Source organism: Elephas maximus, chromosome 4, assembly GCF_024166365.1.
Source record: "Elephas maximus indicus isolate mEleMax1 chromosome 4, mEleMax1 primary haplotype, whole genome shotgun sequence".
NCBI lineage: Eukaryota > Metazoa > Chordata > Mammalia > Proboscidea > Elephantidae > Elephas > Elephas maximus.
In genome coordinates this window covers 107,742,145-107,758,057 of record NC_064822.1, presented here as the reverse complement: position 1 = coordinate 107,758,057, position 15,913 = coordinate 107,742,145, and the positions used below count along the sequence as shown (strand labels likewise).

The window sequence follows — 15,913 nt, the reverse complement described above, 5'->3', positions numbered from 1 at the left end:
TAAACCATTTATATAAAAAAGGCTTTACATCCTTCTCCTGAATGGCAGGGAAAGGGCAATTAATGGAGGTGACAATGATGCCAAACACAGGATTTACATTCAAAGAGTAAAAAAACTCCAGTGAGAAGGGAACTGGAGAGTTGGTTTTGCGTTTCCTGCAAGGGGAAATTACTAAACTGACATTTGGATCTGACAGAAATGATTTCCTCCTCCTGCTCCCTCCCACCCCCGTCAGATCCAACCTGTCCAGAGTCCCGCTCCCCTCTACGCGAACCGCACAGATCTTGTACTGGGGTAGCCACCCACTACAGAGGGGGAGCAGAGAGCTTCACTGCTGATGGTCACGTCCCCCAGGCCACGGGAAACGGCGGAACTGAGGTCCCCGCACACCACGCCACCCTGGGAACGGCTCACACCTGTGGACAGAGACATCAGGTCAGAATTCACTCCTTCCCGGGCATGGTATGACTCAGAATCTTTTAGAAGCAAGATTAATTCTCTTCACACTCAGAGGGATCAGCAACATGAATCTTTTAAATCTACAGACAAAGCTAAATGCATTCCCATCTGCTTCTCAAGGAATGTGGTTAGCAAACAGAACACACGACTCCACTTGGCCTAGGCTGATGTTGACATGCATTTATACAATCTTTACAGCAAAAACTAACGAATCACAGTAGAGAAACTAGAAATATGATGGTTGGAAAGGTGAGGGGAATAGGTGGATCAGAAGCAGACACCTAGCCTGGGGTCTGTGTACATACTGGGATAAAGATTTAAGAGTTGCCTGCAGTGACCCCAAATGACTAGAATATAAATCTAGTATTCTTTATTAAAACTGGTACCACTTGAGCAGTATTGTGTGTGTAGTAACTGGAGAGCTTAGGCTATTTTTGCAGAATCCAATAGGGGATCAGAAGTTGCCATGCTCATTACCTTAGGCTTCATGTATGTCCCAGGTGGATCTATAGAGGGGTCAAATATTTAAGAGCTGTCTATTTGTCCAGATCCCAGAGCCCTGCAGCGCCAGCCTCCCCCACCCAGTGCCCCATAGACAGAGGCTCAGCCACCCGCCAGGTGCATCCATCCTGATGTTAAGACTATTGACACCCAAGAGAGCCATGGCCACACACCCTCCCAACTTACAGATGTTGATGGAGCCCACGCCTTCACACAACCTGCAGGGGAGAGGAGAGAGTGAGCAGTTAGAGCCAAGTTCCTCTGCTTTTGAGGCGATGACCCACTCTCCCCCATCCTGAAGGAGGGGCAGGTGACATGCTGCCCGCCTGCTGTAGGCAGCATCAGTGTTGGCACTGCTCACTGGCACCCCCAAAAGGACAGGGCATGTTGAGCTGCAGCATCCAAAAGCTGACTTTATGCCTCATTTGCTTCTAAGCCATGGAGACTCCAAGAACTGAAAGGTAGAGATGAGGGTATCATCCTCCTTGTTGCTTGGCTGGAAACTCTAGCAAAGTCAAAGAACAGGTGATGGAAGAGCTACTGCCTAGCAGGACAGCTCTGGGTGGGGAAAAAGCATGGCTATTATGCACTTTGATTCATTTTTAATCCCATGATTTTCAGTGGTGCCCCAGACATCCACCTGATTTCTTTAAATGCAGGGGGAGGCTGGAAGGCCTGGTGGTTAAGTGCCTGGACTCAAGCCAGACAGCCCGGGGTCAAATATGGCTGTGCCTCCATTTTCCCATAAAATGGGGATGATAATACCTGCTGCATAGGATTGTTGTAAGATTTAATTGAGCTCTACATGTGACATGCCTAAAATAGAGATTGGCGCATAGTCTGCCCCATGTAAATGTGTGCTGTTAACACTACCTCATTAATGGTGAGGGACATGTACCACTAAAGTGGGCTTGTCATAAACGCTCCCTCCTCCCTCACACCTTCCTGCACTTTCTGTTCTACCTCTCCCCCTTCTCTAATCTCTAGCTTCAAGCCTTTTTCTCCAGGAAGGCTCTACTCGGATTCATTCTGTCCAGCTCAGAATACTTCTTTAATCCCCACATTTTCAGTGAGGTTATATTCATTTGGTTCACTTTCCTGCCAGGTGAACCTGACTTTACTACAGCTTTGTAACTGTGCCTTTCTAGAAGATTCTAGCCAATGCCCATCATGGCACCTGTTGAGCCAAAATGCTGGCAGAGGCCATCTTCAAATTGAATGATTATAGCTTCTTTTGTTTGTGTAATCAAATTAAACATTTTAAACACCAAGAGGAAAAAAACCTATCAAAAGATCAATGGCCATAATACACAAAACACTATAAAATATGGCAACCTGTTAAAATCTCACATGTTGGGGACAGCGGACCATTCATTTTATGACTGAGTCACTAAAACATTAATTAGTATTTTTATGGTGAAAATAAGTTTCACAGTATAAATGCCAAGTGCCTCAGGGAATGCTGGTAAGTAGGTTGAGGACTTAAGGGTCCGTAGGGGGAGATAGCTCTGGTGGCTTCCCCCAAAGCCCTGAGACCCAAAGCCCCAAAGCCCCAAAGCCCCAAAGCATGGCACAAATCCAGCAGCATGGTTCTACTACCTTCATGCTACTTCACGCCAGATTTCTAATGTCAATTGGGTTAATAGCCTCTCTGTGGATATATTCTCACTATAATAACAATCCGTTCCACCCTGTGCTTACTATGTTCCATCAACTCGTTTAATCCTCACAACAACCTTAAGAGGTGGGTATTAACAGTAACTCTGTTTTATAGACGAGGACACTGAGACATAAAAAGTCACATAGCTGGTAAGTCATAGAGCCAGTATTTGAACCCAAGTGGTCTGGGTCAGAGCTATGATCTTAATCTCTACGCTCCACTCCCCAATCTAGCCTGCTCCGTCTGAGGGAACCTGCCCTGGGTTATAATAATGATGTGGCCGCTTCTAGACTACAGACCCATTGTACCATCCCAGGTGTACGTCCACATTGCTTTTCACATGCTGACCTCACCTGCCCCAAATTCTTGGCTGAAACCGTCAGCACAGCCTGAAGTGTCCATCCTTTTCCCTCTCTCTCAGCTCCTCCAGTTCCTCCTCTAAGAAGCCCCTGAGAGCCCCCAGTCAGAATCCATCTCTCTGCTCCCTGTTTCTCAGAGCCCAAAGGGACACTAACCCAGTCACTTGCAGAAATTACTTATGTCTGCTCTGGTCTTTCCCTGGAAGACAAGTAGCCTGTGCTGCTCATTTCCAGTCCCTGGTTCTGAACATCAGACTATCTAGGTTGAAAGAACTCTTTGTCTGTGCATCCCAAATCAAATGGCCTTCAACAGATTATCTGAACAATTCCAGCTTCCAGAACCCACTGAGGAGTAATCACAGAGATACACTTTTGGCCAACAGGATAAAGTAGTTGCCTTGGAATGAGCTTTAGATACAGTATGAGGGGACGTTAGGAGGGAAAACAACGCAGAGGTGCCAACTAGGAGACTGGTTTAATGCCAGCTCAGCCAATAACTAGCCATGATCTTGGACAAGCCCCTTGCTCTCTGAGCCTAAGTTTCCCTATCAGTAAACTGGGGAAATGGTTGAACTCTATGATCTCTAGAGTCTTTTCCGCTTTGAACATTCTCAGCCAGGAGGCTTATAGTCCAAAACTAGTTCTCTCAAGTCAATTCCAACTCATGGTGACCTCATGTATGTCAGAATATAACTGTGCTCCACTGGGTTTTCAATGGCTGATTTTTCAGAAGTAGATCACCAAGACTTTCTTCCAAGGTACCTACTTCTGGGTAGATTCAAACTGCCAACCTTTCAGTTAGCAGCTGAGTGTTTAACCATTCGTGCCACCCAGGGATGTCAGGTTATAGTCCAGGGAGCCCTGAGAGGGGATTCAAAGTGACCCTGGAGCCCTCTTTCTCACCGGCTCTCCTCGCCTTCTAGCAGTTTGCGGTAAGTGGTGATCTCCACATCCAGGCCCAGCTTGGAGTTCATCACCTCCTGGTAGTCCTTGAGCAGGCAGGCCATGTCCTGCTTGGCCCTCTGCAGGGCCTCCTCCAGCCCCGCCAGCTTGCAGCGGGCATCGCTGAGGGCCGCCTCGCCCTGCTGCTCCGCCTCAGCCACCGCAGACTCCAGCTTGCAGCACTGGGGGAAAGAGAGGAGGGAAGAGGCTTGAAAATGGAGTAGCCTGTGGGGACCCTGGCTGGTCTCTAGTGGCCTTGGCCGTGCTATTTCACCCCATTCAAAATAGCCAACATTTGAACTTTGTACTTTTTTAAAAGAAATACATCAATGGGAAATTAACTAGGCAAGAAAGTAATAGCTTATCTGGAGTTTTCCTCTTCATTTTACACCACTTCGTGATGAAACTCAAACCGTGGAGAGCTGTTAGAGAAAGGAAATTTTAGTAGTAGAATAGGAATGAAGATAATTAGTGATATCACCTTATATTTGTATATTGTTGTTAGTTTACAAGACACTTCCACAGATGTTATCTTATTTGACTTTAATAATTACTCCATTAACTTGTCAGGACAGGTATTATTATTCCCATTATGCAGATGAAGAAATTGAGACTTACAGAAGCCGTGGCTTGCCATAGGCTACGCAGTTAATGAGTGCCAAGCCCAGGTTTTCAGAGGTCTTTGCCCAGGGCTTTATTCTTTGGGCCACTGAGATCAAAAAGCTGAAACAATTTCCCATTTACAACAACTCTCAATTTACCTACAACTCCTCCGTTTGCCCCACTTAAGAAAGTCTATCAGAATGCGCTAGTGGCATAGTGGTTAAGTGCTATGGCTGCTAACCAAAAGGTTCGCAGTTCGAATCCGCCAGACGCTCCTTGGAAACTCTACAGGGCAGTTCTACTCTGTTCTATAGAGTTGCTATGAGTCGGAATCAACTTGACGGCAGTGGGTTTGGTTTTTTTGTTGGTATCAGAACACCAGTGAGAGCACTGTTATTATGAGGAAAACTTTGAATCATCTCTAATTTCACTATTAAAAAGTCAACGATTTTCATATTTCAGTACTTCAGCTATGAATAGTAACAAATGACTTGTGACACATCTTACACGATGGTTCACAACAGCTACCCAGAAGGAAGAGGACAGAAATTGAGCCATGTAGAGTATCACAAATCAGTGGGGAAAGAATAGATTATATAATACGTTTTCTCACTATATGGAGAAAAATTAAATTTGAACCTTACTCGTTACATATACAAAATAAAAACAAATTTCAGATGGCTACAACCAAAATGTGAGAGATAAAACCATAAAACTAAGCGAAGCAAAAAAGCAAGAGGACACCTCTATGATCTGAAAACTTCACAAGTCTAAACCATTAAGGGCAGAACTGATAGGTTTGGCCACGTCCAAGTTGAAGGGTTCTGTTTAATGGACACCAGAACAAAGCAGACAGACTAGTGACGGACTAAGAGAAGAGTAACTGACGAAGGGTTACCATCTAGAATGGACAAGGAAATACTGAAAATTACCAAGAAAAAAGAAAGGGATGCCCTTTTTTAAGCGGACAGATGATATGAGCAGGCAAATTGTTAGAAGGGAAGGACAAATGATTAGTGAGTATATGAGGAGACATTCAATGTCACCGGTGTCAAAACAAAAATCTTATTAAGCTAATAATGGAAATTGATACGTTTATTTAATATACGATTTGCAACTCAGGTAACATTTCGACTAGAGAGTCAAAAATGTTCTAGAGAGCAAAGAACTTCCCAAGATTCTTATACCCCATCTTATTGATATTGCCATGGAAACTGACCAGAATAGACCTGATAAAACAATTTCTGGTCTGGAAGGAATTCACACAGCATTGTCTTGAAGAACAATTAAAATAATTACTGATTTACTCCAAAACATAGCTCTCCTCTGCCCTTTGGAGTTCCTGTTTCTCTAAACTGACTGCATGTGGCTAATTCCTCAGAATAGCACAATGGCTAAGGCAAAACGCAGGGGCAGATTATCCAACAGGCGAGGTAAGCACAGTGCTCACTTTGCTTACCAGATCATCTGTAGTGAACAATTTCACCTTTCTTCACCACTTTAAAGATTCTGCTTCTAGGTATGGCTGGCATCTGTCTCTCTCCCAACCCCACAGCACCTTCCCGCAAAATCAAAGCCTCTTCTAAAATTTACAATCCCTGACAGAAGCAGATGACCGAATAAGCAGTTAAACAGACTTACCTGTGCTTGGTTACTAATCTGTATAGAACAATTTCTTTTGGGTTTCCCCAAACAAAATGAAATTGTTCACTACAGATGATCTGGTAAGCAAGATAAGCACTGTGCTTACCTTGCTAATTGGATAAACCACCCCTGGCAAAACGGTCTTGACTAAAATTTATCCACTAGGCTCTTGTTTGACTTAAAGGTGACCTTAGGAAACCAGTTTCCTAAAGACTCACAGTTCAAAAGAACATCTCAGGGCAATGGCCTGGGTAGGTCACCCCACTCCATGGGCCCCAGAAATCTGGATTCCAGGAGAATTAAAACTCCATTTCTCACTAGTAACCAGAGACATGAAAATTCAAATGATGATTAGATACCAGTTTACCCGTATTGGATCCACAAGAATTAGTCTGATAATAGCAAGTGCTGGAAACAGAGGCCTTCATGTGCTGATGATGGGAGTGTACGCCAGCGTAGCACTCCTGGGACTCAGTGCATGCATACTTATTCCCCAACAGTGCCCTTTCTTGCTTTAGACCTCCAAAGCATTTCTCACACAGGTGCACATAGAAACACACATACTTACTTCGCTTCCAAGTCTTTATAAGCATGCATCAGTAGGCGAATGGATAGGAAAGTATGGTTTATGCATATTACAGAATACCATACAACAGGCAGAAATAATGAAACAGATGGTTTACAGCAACATGCATGGATTTCAAAAGCATAACGCCAAATTGCAAAGGTAAGAAACAGAATGAGATTTATAGTATAATATCACTGCATAAATTTAAAACACCAAAAAGCTTATGTAAATGTATTTTAAAGTACTTACGTATGTAAATATACACATGAAGATGGACTATCCAAAAAACCAAAACTCAAACCAGTTGTTGTCAGTTCCAATTCATGGTGGCCCCATGTGTTTCAGAGTAGAACTGCACTCCAAGAGGTTTCCAAGGCTGTGATCTTTCAGGAAGATCACCAGGCCTTTCTTCCAAGGCACCTCTGAGTGAATTTAAAACACTAACCTTTAAATTAGTAGCCAAGTGCTTAACCATTTGCGCAACGGAGGGCTCAAGGACACATATTAAATACATGAGAATGAGTCCTGGGGATGGGGAGGGGAATGGGATTGAAGATGGAGGAAAAAAAATTTTAAACAATGGAAGTGCATAGGTAATGATAACATTCCCTTTGAACAGAGTTCTGTGCACTTCAAGCCCATCGAGAGAGTTGTGAGGATGGAGAAGGAAATAATAGAGAAAGCAGGAGACAACCACTGCCCTGTACCCTATCATCCCAGATGAGCTTAGAGGAGAGAAATGGTCAAGGGAGAAAGCAAGGGAGCTGGATGCAGAGAAGGGAGTCAGGCCAGTCTTCTGCCTGAAATAGCTTGTGCGCTGTGGTCCTTCAGAAGCATGAGGTTAAAATATAAGCTTCTTCAAAGGTAATAGCAGCCCCTGGAGGTAGGGAGAAAGCAGATCGGAAGCAGAGTGGGATCTCAGCACCCCCCTAACCTGCTGCTTGGCATTCTCCACCTCGGCCGTCAGCCTCTGAATCAGACGGTTCAGCTCACTGAGCTCATCCTTTGTTCTGCGGAGGTTCTTGCCCTGCTGGGTCACTGTAGCCTTCATCTCCTCGCACTGCAGGTTGGGAGACAAACGTGGGGAAATAGCCAGCGGTTGCAACATGGCTGGAGGGTGTGGTGGGTTATCCCTGTGGAGAGTCCACTTTCCCCCACCCAGAGGAGCCAGCCTACTGTTCTGCAGTAGTTCCACTACCTTCCTCTACTTGCTCAGGACATCGGCTACAGCCCCGCTGGAGTGCATGGGTGCACTTCCCAGGGAAGGTCCAGGTTCGTTGTGATCTCTCTTGCTCATGTGGAAGCCTGGACTCAAACACACCCCCAGCCCTCCTGTTTACCTTGGTTTGGTACCAGGACTCAGCCTCAGCCCTGCTGCGACTGGCGATATCATCATACTGAGCCTTGATCTCAGCCACAACCGAGTCCATGTTGAGCTCCCGGCTGTTGTCCATCTTTACCACTACTGAGGTGTCCGAGATTTGTGACTGAAGGAGGCAAATTTCCTGTAGGAGACAACAACCAGAACCCTCATCTCCAAATCCCCCTCTTATTCTCCACCGTCAATCCAAAAAACAGCCCCAAATCTGAAACCTTAGGAAAAAAAGTATAAAACTACCAGCAGTTCAGGAAAATTCAAAAAGTGCAGCTTTAATTAAGAGAAGGTTGGGAAGGAATTTGGACCATGGACTCAAGGCAATGAGTAAGGTGAAGGTGTATTAACGCCTGGATCAAGAAAAGCAGGTATCTGGATCATTCTACCTGGGGCCTGAATTGTCCAGATCAGCTGGAGTTATCTGTAAACTTCCAATAACAGGTGATGGCCAGATTTAGGTCCTGAGTTTTCTAATGGGTATTTCGCACTACCTGAATTAATAATTGTCACATCACCACTCATGTCATGCTGTGTAGACAGGGAATTAATCATGGTCTTCCAAGTTATTTAAAAGGAAGGGCAACACCCATGTCCTTTTGGAAGGAGAACTAACAAGAGAAAACCTCTTCTAGTCACAGGAGGAAAGGGTGTTCAGGCCCTAGGAGAGTCAGGAACTTTCCCCAGAACCAAGGACACAGGACAGGCCACACCCCAGGCAAACCTTCCTCTGCCTCCTCACTCATCTGCTCTGCTAGATGGGTAGAGACTTACCTCCTCATAGAGGGACTGCAGGAAGCCAATCTCCTCCCTCAGTGCCTCCACGCTGGCCTCCAGGTCTGCCTTGCGCAGATAAGCACAGTCCACATCCTGGTGGAGAGAGACAAGGAGAGGATGGGGGGTGGGATAAATGCCCCTCACCGTGCCTAGGAGCCCTCTTCACTCCACTGAAGGGAACCCTGAGGCCATCTTCTGGCTCTCTGGCCCTGGCCTGTCCCTGCCCATCTAACCTGCACTTTTCAAGCCTAATCTGGACCTCTCATCTTCACCTTCAAGACCCCTCTAGAAGTGACAGGGCCTTTAATGTCTGCCAACCCACCGACATTATCTCTCAACACATAAACATGAGCAGGACCAGGAGTTTCTACCAGGAGAGAGGCAGAGGAGAAAAGTCTGACCCCATCAGAACTAGGGACCTTGATGAAGAGTGAAGCCTCATGTCAGCCCAGAATGTCAGGGTGCTTCCTCTAAAGCCAAACTGGCCCACACAGCATGAACATGTGGTGGCCAACAGGGCCATGGGTGCACCTTCCAGCGGGTCTCCCGGGCCAGGCAACACCCACTCCCCAAATAGCTGACTCTCCTGCCTGAGATCAAGATCACTCCTCTATTAGCAGATTTTTTTTTACCACCCTCTCTTCTCCATTTAGAGTCCCTGGCTGGTGCAAATAGTTAAGGCAGTCAGCTGCTAACTGAAAGGTTCGAGATTCGAGTCTACCAGAGATGCCTTGGAAGAAAGACTTGGCAATCTACTTCCAGAAAATCAGCCACTGAAGACTCTATGGAGCACAGTTCTTCTTTGATACACGTGGGGTCACCATGAGTTACACTCAACTTGACAGCAACTGGTTTGGTTCTCTCTACCCCGTGATTACTCACAAGTAAGCACCTTATTACTGAAGACTATATACGCTTTCACTCGCCAACTTGACACCAAAGGGAAATCATAACAGTTTTTCTCTAGCTTGTTCATCCTCTGCAGTTGTACTGAGTGAGGGCCCCAGCTCAAAAAATCACTAGCAAGTTGAGAACGAGAAACCTCTGATACGGATGAATGGAGGGGCCCGCATTCACGTGAGAGTGAAACAGATTTAAAAGCAAGCATTTCAGTTAATCAGGTAGTTTACAAAAAGCCAAACGGCAACATGTGAGGTTTTCTTTTTAAGATGCCTCTATCAGCACAGTTTGGGTCCGTGTATGGAAGCCAAGATAGCATCCACAGCTGAATCAATGGGCCTTCCTTTGCCAGGGGACCCAAGTGCCTTCCAACCAACAAGTTGACTGATATAAACATGACAGTACACCTGTGTGTCCAAAATTTAATTCTTCCCTGTATAGGAAGGTAGGAAGACTCACTTACCTTCTTCAGCACCACAAACTCATTCTCAGCCGTTGCCCTGAGTGCTACCTCTTCTTCATACCTGAAGAGAGAGAGCACAGGTGGAAATGTCCCTGGGACTGAGGGACCTGGCCTGTCCAGCAGAGTCCTAGGTTTTCAAAGCTCCCTGGTCCTGCCCCCTGACTTTCTTTGTGCCTTGGGAGAAGAGGCTTGGCCTCTCTGGACTTCTATTTCCCAGCCATAAAGAATCCATCAAAAGGACACTGGACCTGGAGTCCAAGTTCCTGCTATCTGGTCCCAACTTTGACCAAGGTAGCTGTAAAACCTAAGGCAAGTCATTTAATCTCTCTGTATCTCGGATTAAATTGCCTGGTGTGCAGTAAGGCACTCAATAAATGTTTGCAGAATGAATGAAAGACTAGATGCCCCAAGGGTCCTTTCAACTCTTTTGTTGTTATTAGCTGCCGTCAAGTCAGCTGCGGACTGATGGTGACCCCACACACAATGGGATCAGACCATTGGGATCCACAGTGTTTTTGTTGGTTGATTTTTCATAAGTAAATCACCAGGCCTTTCTTCCTAGTCTGTCTTAGCCTGGAAGCTCTGCTGAAACACGTTCAACAACATAGCAGCACACAAGACTTCCCTGACAGGTTGGTGTGACTGTGCATGAGGTACATGGGCTGGGAATCAAATCCATGTCTCCCACACGGAAGGTAAGAATTCTTACACTGAACTGCCACTGCTCTGTTTCAGCTCTAAAACTGTATAAAAACATAAAGCTTTATGAAGCCACCCCCTATGACGTTCTGTTCCCCTTCCTCCAACATACAAGTCTGGAAATAACCCATGGCCTGGAATCTTACCATGGTGCTCAGACTACTCAGGGTATTTTCCACAGCCATCCTCCACCAGCCTGGACCCGTTCCTCTTGCCCATGAGGCTTTATCTCTGGAGCAGCCCTGTCCCAGCCAACCAGGAAGACCAGAGTTCCCAAAGTATGGTTTTCATAACTTTTTAATTATAGGGTAATTTGGGCTGCTATAAACTCTCTGTCTAATTATTGGCCCTCACACCCCCAGAGTGGGAGACAGCACCTGCAAATTGGGAACTGTATCTGCATTTGCATCACCCCAAGTGAAGCCCCACTGCTGGGTCCATCTGGATGGTAAAACCTGGACTTCCGAAACCAGAATTCCAAGGAAGGTTACATCTACCAGGACTGGTTAATGTCAAAATCACCCTTCACTTTGTCTATAATTGCAAGGTAAAAGGGGTCAAGTTGACAGTGACCCAGTGAGTATAGAGTGGGTAATGGCCAAACTAAATAATTCGGGTTAAAACAAAAGGTTTACACTATAAATTGTGGAGCCTTGTAGAACAAAAGCTGGAGTAAGTAAAGGAATCATCCAAGTGTCTTGAATTGCACCAGTCAGATCGTTTTCAACATGTCTCTTCCAGGACCTTTCCCTTTCAACCCCACCTAGCCCTGTCTGTTCCCAAATTCTGCTCTTGAGCCCTGTTGACCTAGCTCTTCCTGTTGCATTTTTCCTCTCCAACTCTGTGTCAGCCTGTGTCCTGGATGTGTGTCCCATCCCTCTCAGACCTGGAGCTTTTCTTCTAGCCAAATCTTTTCCCTGTCCCCTAGATGGGCTTGCATAAGGTGGGAGCCAAGACAAAAAGGAGGAGACCAATGACGCAGAACAATCTTACAGGTAGTCTGGGATGACTGATCTTCAGTGATCTCCACCTCTAGCAGAGTTCTGTGGGCCCGAACCAAGACCTACTCCCACTTCCTATAACCACCCAGCCCTGTTATGCTCACTTCTTCTTGTAGCCTTCCAGCTCCTCCTGCACGTGGTTGAGCTCTGAGGCCAGCCTCCCACTTTCGGCCTCCACACACTCGGCCTCCCTCCTCAGTGACTCGATGTAGCCATTGAACAGTGGCTCCAGGTTGCTCTCGCAACAGCGCTGGTTCTGGTAGAACTGCCACTTGGTCTCCAGCAGCTTGTTCTGCTGCTCCAGGAAGCGCACCTGCCATCCAGGGTGGGGGAAAGAAACTCAGAGGGGATCCCGGGGAACAGTCCAGTTTCCCAGAGCTTTCTCTGCCCTTGAGGATGACCCCTGGCCTGAAGCAGTCCCTGACCTTCCCCAGGAGGCCAACTCATTTGGCAAAGTCCGAAAGTACAGGTCACAATCATTACCCCAAGTAATCCCCCCACCCCCTGCAAATTCCATCTCCGCCTCCCAGAAAGATCACACAATTCACAGCAATGTGCTTATTCTGCACAGAATGAAATAATATCTGACCCTGGAAAAATACTCCAGACCATGTGTGGTAGGCTGAACAATGCCTCCCAAAGACACAAATGCCATAATCCCTGGAACCTGTGAATACACTACATTACATGACAAAAAGGTCCTTACAGATGGAATTAAGGTTATAGATCAGGAGATTATCCTGGATTATCCAGATGGGCCCAACGTAACCATATGGGCCCTTTAAAGTGGAAAAGGAAGGCAGAAGAGTGAGAGACATGCTTGAAAGAAGGAGACGGGGAGGGATTTAAAACTTGAGAAGGACTCAACCAGCCATTGCTGGCTTCGAAGATAGAGAAAGGGGAAGTCATCAACCAGGGAATGCAGTCAGCCCGTAGAAGCCGAGAGCCAAATGAAACTCAATTTTGCCAAAAGCCTGAACAGCCCTGGAAATGGATTCTCCTCTAGCTCCCAGAAAGAAATGTAGCCCTGCCAGCACCTTGATTTTGGCCTTGTGAGATAATAAATCTGTGTTGTTTTAAGGTGCTAAGTCTGTGGCAATTTGTTATGCCAGCAATTAAAAAACGAACACACCATGACTCACCCTCACTCTGATCCTGAGGCACTGGCACACAGGAGGGGGACTCTGGACCAGGAGCCAGAAGCCACACACTGGCCTAATTCTGCCACTGGCTAGGTCACTTTGCCTCTCTGAGTCTCCGATGTAAACCGAGGAGTAGGAATGGATCAGAAATTGTGCCCTGGTAGCCCCCAGGCCCTATCTGGACCCCAGATACATTTTGTTTGGTCTGCACCCTGCTTTACAAACATCTGAATTAGTTGCCAACGTTTAACACTTGAATGATTTCAGGCAAGAATCTGGATTTTTCTGACTGTTAGAGGTTGAATTGTGTCCCCGAAAACATGTGTTGGAATCCTAACCCCTATACATGTGGATTTGATCCATTTGGGAATAGGGTTTTCTTTGTTGTGTTAATGTGGACGTTTTGGTGTAGGGTGTCTTAAGCCAATCACCACTGAGACATAAAAGGAGCAAATTAGGCACAAAAGCAAGCAAAGATGAATGGGGGAAAGACTAATGCCACATGGAAATCACCAAATAGAGGAACAGAAGCTGAAAAAAACCAAGGACTCTCCTCCTGAGCTAACAGAGACAGAAAGCCTTCCCCTAGAGCCAGTGCTCTGAATTTGGACTTCTAGACTCCTAACTGTGAGAAAATAAATTTATTCATTAAAGCCACCCATTTGTGGTAGTTCTGTTATAGCAGCACTAAGAAACTAAGACAGTGGCCTTCTTGACAAACCACAAGCTCTGGCAAGGCAGGGCCTGTGTCTGGAGGTGAGTAGGAGCAGCTGCACCTCTCTGCAGGCCTGCCCTCTGCAGCCTGTCTTCCTGCACACGACCCTGGTGCATGCCTTCTTGCGCCCTCCTGGGTGTAGACATGTAAACCATTCAGCCCTCAAAGATGAGTCTTTCCCCCGTTGGACTTCAGTAGCTGTTGTCTCCCAAAGATCAGATTGTGGGATCTCAGAAGGGGAATCATGATGTCAAAGGGAGCCAAAGTTACATACCCAACCAGAAAAGAAACTCAGAAACTGCAGCATCAGAAAAGTGTAACTAAACAGCCTCTCCATGGACCATCCCTTAAGTTTCTCCACTGCCTGTCTTTTACCTGTGTGAGTGTTGACAGGTTGGTGTCTTGGGCAGAAGCCCTGAGAATTCACAGCCTTCCTACGATGTTCCCACCAAAAGGAGCAGGAAAGGAGCCTCTGGTCCCTCTTGGCCCTGGCTCCCCTCTCAATGCTGGGAGGGACGGCATCTCCTCTAATAAGGAAATCAGCCATCAGCCTAAGCAGAGATGCCCGACCACCCCACTCTCTTATTGTATATGACTGCTATCTAGAAGATGGAGGACCTGTGTGTTTAGAGCCACAAACACACATTCAGCTCTTACTGGGCAGTATAAATAGCAACAATAAACCCTCCTGTTCTGTATTGTGGTTTCAGTTGACTCGCGCAGCAACATTTGAAAACCAAATCCATGATTCAACCACATTCTCACTCTCAGAGTTTGAACCCAGCCAGTTATCGGGCTCCAAGTCCAACGTACCTTCCTATGCCACAGCCCCAGGGAACAACACCCAGACCCACCTTGTCAATGAAGGCAGCAAACTTGTTGTTAAGACATTTGATCTGCTCCTTCTCCTCGTGCTTCACACACTGCACATTGGGGTCAATCTCCAGGTTGAGGGGTGTGAGCAGGCTCTTGTTGACTGTCACAGTGGTGATACAGGGGGGGCTGGGCCCACAAAGGCCCCCTGCCCGATAGCCAAAGCTTCCCCCACTTCTCAGGGGCCGTCCATAGTTCATCACAATCCGGGGGGACCACACTGCACACAGGCTTCGGCTGCTGAAGCCACCAATGCATCTGTAGTCCGGCCCCCCAGGACTGCCCCCACGGTAGGCAATGGCACTGACACAGCTGTGAGCCCCAGGCTTGGGCAGGATGGCAGAGCAGGAGCTGAAGTTCCAGGCACTGCAGCCAGAGCTGATGCGGTGGGAACGGCTGCCCATGTCTCTGCTCTGCAGAACGTTTCAGGGAAAGGAAATGGCCTGAGAAGGTACGAGATCTCACCTGGGCAGTTAAGGCTCCTGCCTTTTATCGGGCAGAGGACAGGCCTCCAGACAACATAAGCGGCAGGAGAAAGTTATTAACGCCCTTTATGAGCGTGAGAATCTCCAGCTAGACAGACAGAGGGGAAAGCTGAAACTTGCCTCTTTTAATAGGCATATCAAGGAGACCCTACATCACAATAAACCTGCCCCCTGCCTTTTCAGTCCCACAGGCCTGGACATATTTGTTAAGTCCCTAATTCTCTTCCAGTCCTGGGAGTAGACCAGGAATCATTATCTCACACTGAAAAGTGGAGGCTTGGGCCCACACAGTCCTGAGACTCGAGGGTTCTATGTCCCACTAATGTCCTGCCTGGTCCATCCTCCCAGGGTGAGCACATTTCCACACACTGCTACAGAGACACCCAACCCATCCTTCTGGATCAAGCACAAACGTCCCACTACGGCTGCAGGGACACCTGGCCCATCCTTCAGAGTTGAGCACACATGTTCCAGTAAGGCTGCAGGGACGCCTGGCCCAGTCTTCTAGGTTGAGCACGTGTGGACAATATCTCCTTAAGTCCTTCCTTACTATCACTTTTAACAGCATTCTGTCTATAGCATGGCTATTGGGACTTATCTTACCTCCTTGAAGGCAGAAATAATGTCTTGTGCACTTTTACATCCCCCATGGCAATTAGCACATATTAGGCCCTCAGAAAGCATTGGCTGAACAGGCTGGACATTGGAGAAACCCAGTAAACATTGGAGGGATGGCTGATATCTGCATAG

The 15,913-nt window shown here is 46.8% G+C and overlaps 1 protein-coding gene across 1 annotated transcript; it reads right to left on the bottom strand.

Moving 5' to 3' along the window:
• Window positions 1-264: 264 nt before the first annotated feature.
• On the bottom strand, window positions 265-15,082 carry LOC126076332 (keratin, type II cuticular Hb5-like). The gene is made up of 9 exons (XM_049884883.1): window positions 14,660-15,082; window positions 12,053-12,261; window positions 10,249-10,309; window positions 8,883-8,978; window positions 8,077-8,241; window positions 7,671-7,796; window positions 3,883-4,103; window positions 1,147-1,178; window positions 265-416 (listed from the first exon to the last, which is right to left on the bottom strand). The coding sequence occupies exons 1-9, from the start codon at window positions 15,080-15,082 to the stop codon at window positions 265-267; spliced, it is 1,485 nt and encodes a 494-aa protein (XP_049740840.1).
• Window positions 15,083-15,913: the final 831 nt, after the last annotated feature.

What these genes read in the sequence shown, in the direction of transcription:
- LOC126076332 (XM_049884883.1), bottom strand. Translation starts at nt 15,082, where the DNA reads ATGGGCAGCCGTTCCCACCGCATCAGCTCTGGCTGCAGTGCCTGGAAC. An exon ending in TTGCTGCCTTCATTGACAAG is followed by an intron (nt 12,262 to 14,659) that starts GTGGGTCTGGGT and finishes CCTGGATGGCAG; the next exon opens with GTGCGCTTCCTGGAGCAGCA. An exon ending in AGTCCTGGTACCAAACCAAG is followed by an intron (nt 7,797 to 8,076) that starts GTAAACAGGAGG and finishes CCCAACCTGCAG; the next exon opens with TGCGAGGAGATGAAGGCTAC.